The 3,607-nt window shown below is 44.5% G+C and overlaps 1 protein-coding gene across 1 annotated transcript in view; it reads left to right on the top strand.

Moving 5' to 3' along the window:
• LOC111874437 (KH domain-containing, RNA-binding, signal transduction-associated protein 2) overlaps window positions 1-3,607 on the top strand; it is a 405,584-nt gene that overhangs the window by 401,462 nt on the left and 515 nt on the right. The window contains exon 5 of the mRNA XM_023869949.2: window positions 1,683-1,959. Within this exon, the coding sequence (XP_023725717.1) occupies window positions 1,683-1,959 (277 nt within the window). The remainder of the gene's footprint in view (window positions 1-1,682; window positions 1,960-3,607) is intronic.

Here is a 3,607-nt window from a genome sequence, read left to right as displayed (position 1 = left end):
GCCCAGCGGAATGAGGATTTTTGGTCTGAATTTCAACTTGAATCTCTCGAAATACATGGAAATTCATTATCCTTTTAACGTGCCTCTGTCACAGTAATTGTATGGCTGGTCTGACTTCGATCACTGGTAGGGGCAGAACTCATTTTTTTCCTCTACTAATTCCCAAAATATTTTGAGGTCCATTCTGTCACCATAAATCTAAAACAGCGTTCGTTTTCCATGCGAGACAAATAGTAGTAACCGCGAAGAAAAGCTCCCATCGATTTCATAAACATTCCTAAAATGATAGAGGCTTCTACAAAGTGTGTGAGCGACTTTATAATCCCATAACAGGAAAAAAAATTCTCGAAGAACTACAGTTGCTACACAGTCGTAAAACAGCCAAGGAAGCGGATACTGGAATTTTATTTTTTATCCAGATAATTTATCTTTAAGGCACACATAATTTAATTCTTGGAGAGGAAAAAAGACTACTCTGGTAGACCTAACTTTCTTTCTGTAGACACGGCGATGAATCTCCTGGTTCCATAAAAGCAAGGAATTTCGTGACCAGCTTAGTAAATATCACCTTTGAAGACAGGCTCTCCGGTGCCGTGAAGTAAATAGTTAAAGTGTGGAATGGAACCTTGCCCGTATGTAGTGACAGCAAGGGCCATGAAATGCAGTGCCTTCATTTTCAAAGCGCAAGCTCTTTGAAACCGACAAGTGTGCAGCCGAGGATGCGGAGATGTCGTAGTGTCATGCTGTAGTTTCCTCAAGGAATTGGGGGAGGGGGGGTATGGCAGAACAATTTAATGCCCAGTACATTCCTCAAGTTGGACTCAAACATGTCCGGCAGTGTGAACTTTTAAGATACGTATAATATTGGATTTAATTTGCACAACATTTGTAACTGCGAAGGAGAGTCAGTAATAGTAAACAGGCCATAAATAGAAGTAAAACAGCTGTAATAGATAAAATAGGTTTCCTATGATTACCGCGAGACAGCAGCACGGTCCAGCTTCATGAGAACGAAAGTTCAATAATGATGGGGATTTTGTCTGAGCATAGCAAAGAAGACGGCATTCTTCCGTCACTGCCGTGAAAACCTAAAAAATCCTCATGAACTGTTTTACAAACAACATTCTCTCCCGTAATGTTAATAAAATGACACAGTTCAGAAAAACGCATAAGATTTGTTCAAATTTCAGTCTCCCCTTCCCGAAAGGGAACGAAAAAGCAGATCGTGCATTTGCCTCTGAAATATGGCCCATGTTAAGTACTGTCGTTTAGTAATAGTTTTCTCCCCCTTGGCATTACAGCCCCAGTGGGCCTAGGCCTACCTCCATGAACTTCTCCGTTCACTTCGGTTTTTATAGATCTCACACATTCGGTAAGACTCCTTGGGCGGGCGATCAGCTCATCGGAAGGCCTCTACCTGTACACAAACACAGAAAATCGCACACACACAAACTGAACACCCATGCCCTGAGTGGGATTCGAACCCACGATCCCGGTTTCCAAGCGAGAGAAGACAGTACATGCCTCAGACCGCTCGGTTACCGTGACCGGCTTAGTAATGGGTTTAGGAGACATAAAAATAATTAAACTCACTTTAGACTCTAAACGTTGTGCCAAATTCGAGTCCGAATGCTACCATTAACGGTCAGATATAGACACTCAATGTCGCGTGCATGTTTCAGGACTACAACGATGAAATTCGCCAGGAACAGATGTGGGAGATACAGATCCTGAACACGCAGCGCACTAACAAGGGAGAGCTCCCTGCTGGAGACAGCACCGCCAGCTCTAGCAGCACAGGAAGCATGTCTCCCTGCACCCCACCCCTACCATTGGCAGCTGAATCACCGCCCCCACCACCCGCAGCGCATGGACTCGTCCTAGCTCCACAGCACCCTGCACTCAGGGGTCTCGAACCCAGGACATTCATGGCGGCGGCAGCAGCAGTAACGTCAGTAGGTAAGAACTGATTGCCAGCACGAAGACACAAAAATTCAGACGTTGGTAATAATTTAATCTTATTTGGAACATAAAATTTCAGGGTAATTGTGATTCGACGTTTAATAATACAGAATTTCTTATGTTAATTATGAACTGTCTATACGCGGTAGAGTAGTGGTTAAGGCACTATGCTACAAGTCGGAAGGTCGCGGGTTCAAATAACGATGAGGTCATTGGATTTTTTTTTTCAATTGACCTAATCTTTCTGGCCGCACTGTGGCCCTGGGGTTCACTCAGCCTCTAACAGAAATGAGTACCAGGAATTAAATAAATAATTTTCCTGGGGAGTAAAGCGCGGCCGGCTAGTATGGCTGACAACCTTACCGCCATCTTTGGGCCGATTGTCTAGATAATGTGGGACCCATAACATCTCACAACCCTATGGGCCTTCATGGCCTGTTACAGGGATAGCTTTACTTTTACTTTTACTTTACTATAATTATTAGTATTTTCTGATCTTTGCGACAGGTGCAGAGTTTTCTTATTGGTCGGATTCGAATATGTAAATGTTATGAACTCTCTGCTGTAAGGGCTGTGTTCCCCAGTAATCAATGAGTCAACAAATGATTCAGCTAGTCGTTCAGCTAAGCAAGTCAATCAGATAATTAGTCATTTTTCTAATAAGTCAGTCAGTTGGTTAGCCACTCAGACAAATAAGACAGTCAGTGGTTTGGCCAATGTCTGTCAGTTGATTCGTCACTTAGCCAAATAAATCAGTCAATGACTCTGCCAGTGCCATTCGGTTGTTTAGTCACTTACCCAATAAGACAGTCAGTTCATCTATCGCCCAATGAATACACATTTTGCTCATTCTGGAGGTGGGGTGAGTTTGAGCCAGTTTGGTAAGTCGGCCACTATTGGACCTACTGTACCAGCCCCGGATGATGAAGGTGACGATTAAGAGAAATATGGAGCCATCATTGGAAAAAAGGAGTTGGTAGAGGAAAGGAAAGCTATCCCTGTAAGAGGCCAAAGAGGCCCATAAAGTTCTGAGACACTGAGGGTTCCACATTAGCTAGACAGTCGGTTCACAGATGGCGGTAAGGCTGTCAACATTACTCACCGGTTACGCTTTACGCCCCAGGAAGATTCGTGGTACTCATTTCTGTTAGAGGCTGAGTCGACACCAGGGTCGTAGTGCGGCTGGAAGGATTAGGTAAACTGAAAAAAGAAAGTCCACCTCATCGGGACTCGAACTCGCGACCTTCTGGCTTGCAGCATAGTGCAGAGGAAAATGAAGTACTCGGAGAAAATCTACCCGCGTGCCACTTCGTCCACCACAAATACATCAACTGACATGGGATCGAATTCGGGTCGCTGCAATGGCAAACCAGATACAAGTCGCCTATTCTATGGCACGGCCACTAATCAATAATTAGACAGGATGGTTAGTTAGCCATTCATCCATAAAGTTAGTTAATCGCCCAGTTGTTCAGCCAGTAAGTTAGTCGATTATTGCTTACGACAGCAATCCGTTCATTCCGTCAGTAAGCCATTGTCAGTTTGTTAGCCTGTTCTGCACACGCCACATGGGGCATGGTACTCCTGTCTGTCTTGTTTGCTGCCGCAGGTGCCGGCAGTGGACCGCCAACTCAGCTGGTATGCC

This window comes from Cryptotermes secundus, unplaced genomic scaffold (genome assembly GCF_002891405.2).
Source record: "Cryptotermes secundus unplaced genomic scaffold, Csec_1.0 scaffold328, whole genome shotgun sequence".
In the NCBI taxonomy this organism is placed as follows: Eukaryota; Metazoa; Arthropoda; class Insecta; order Blattodea; family Kalotermitidae; genus Cryptotermes; species Cryptotermes secundus.
Note: the sequence above shows the minus strand (reverse complement) of the source record. Positions and strands in the feature narration are given on the sequence as shown.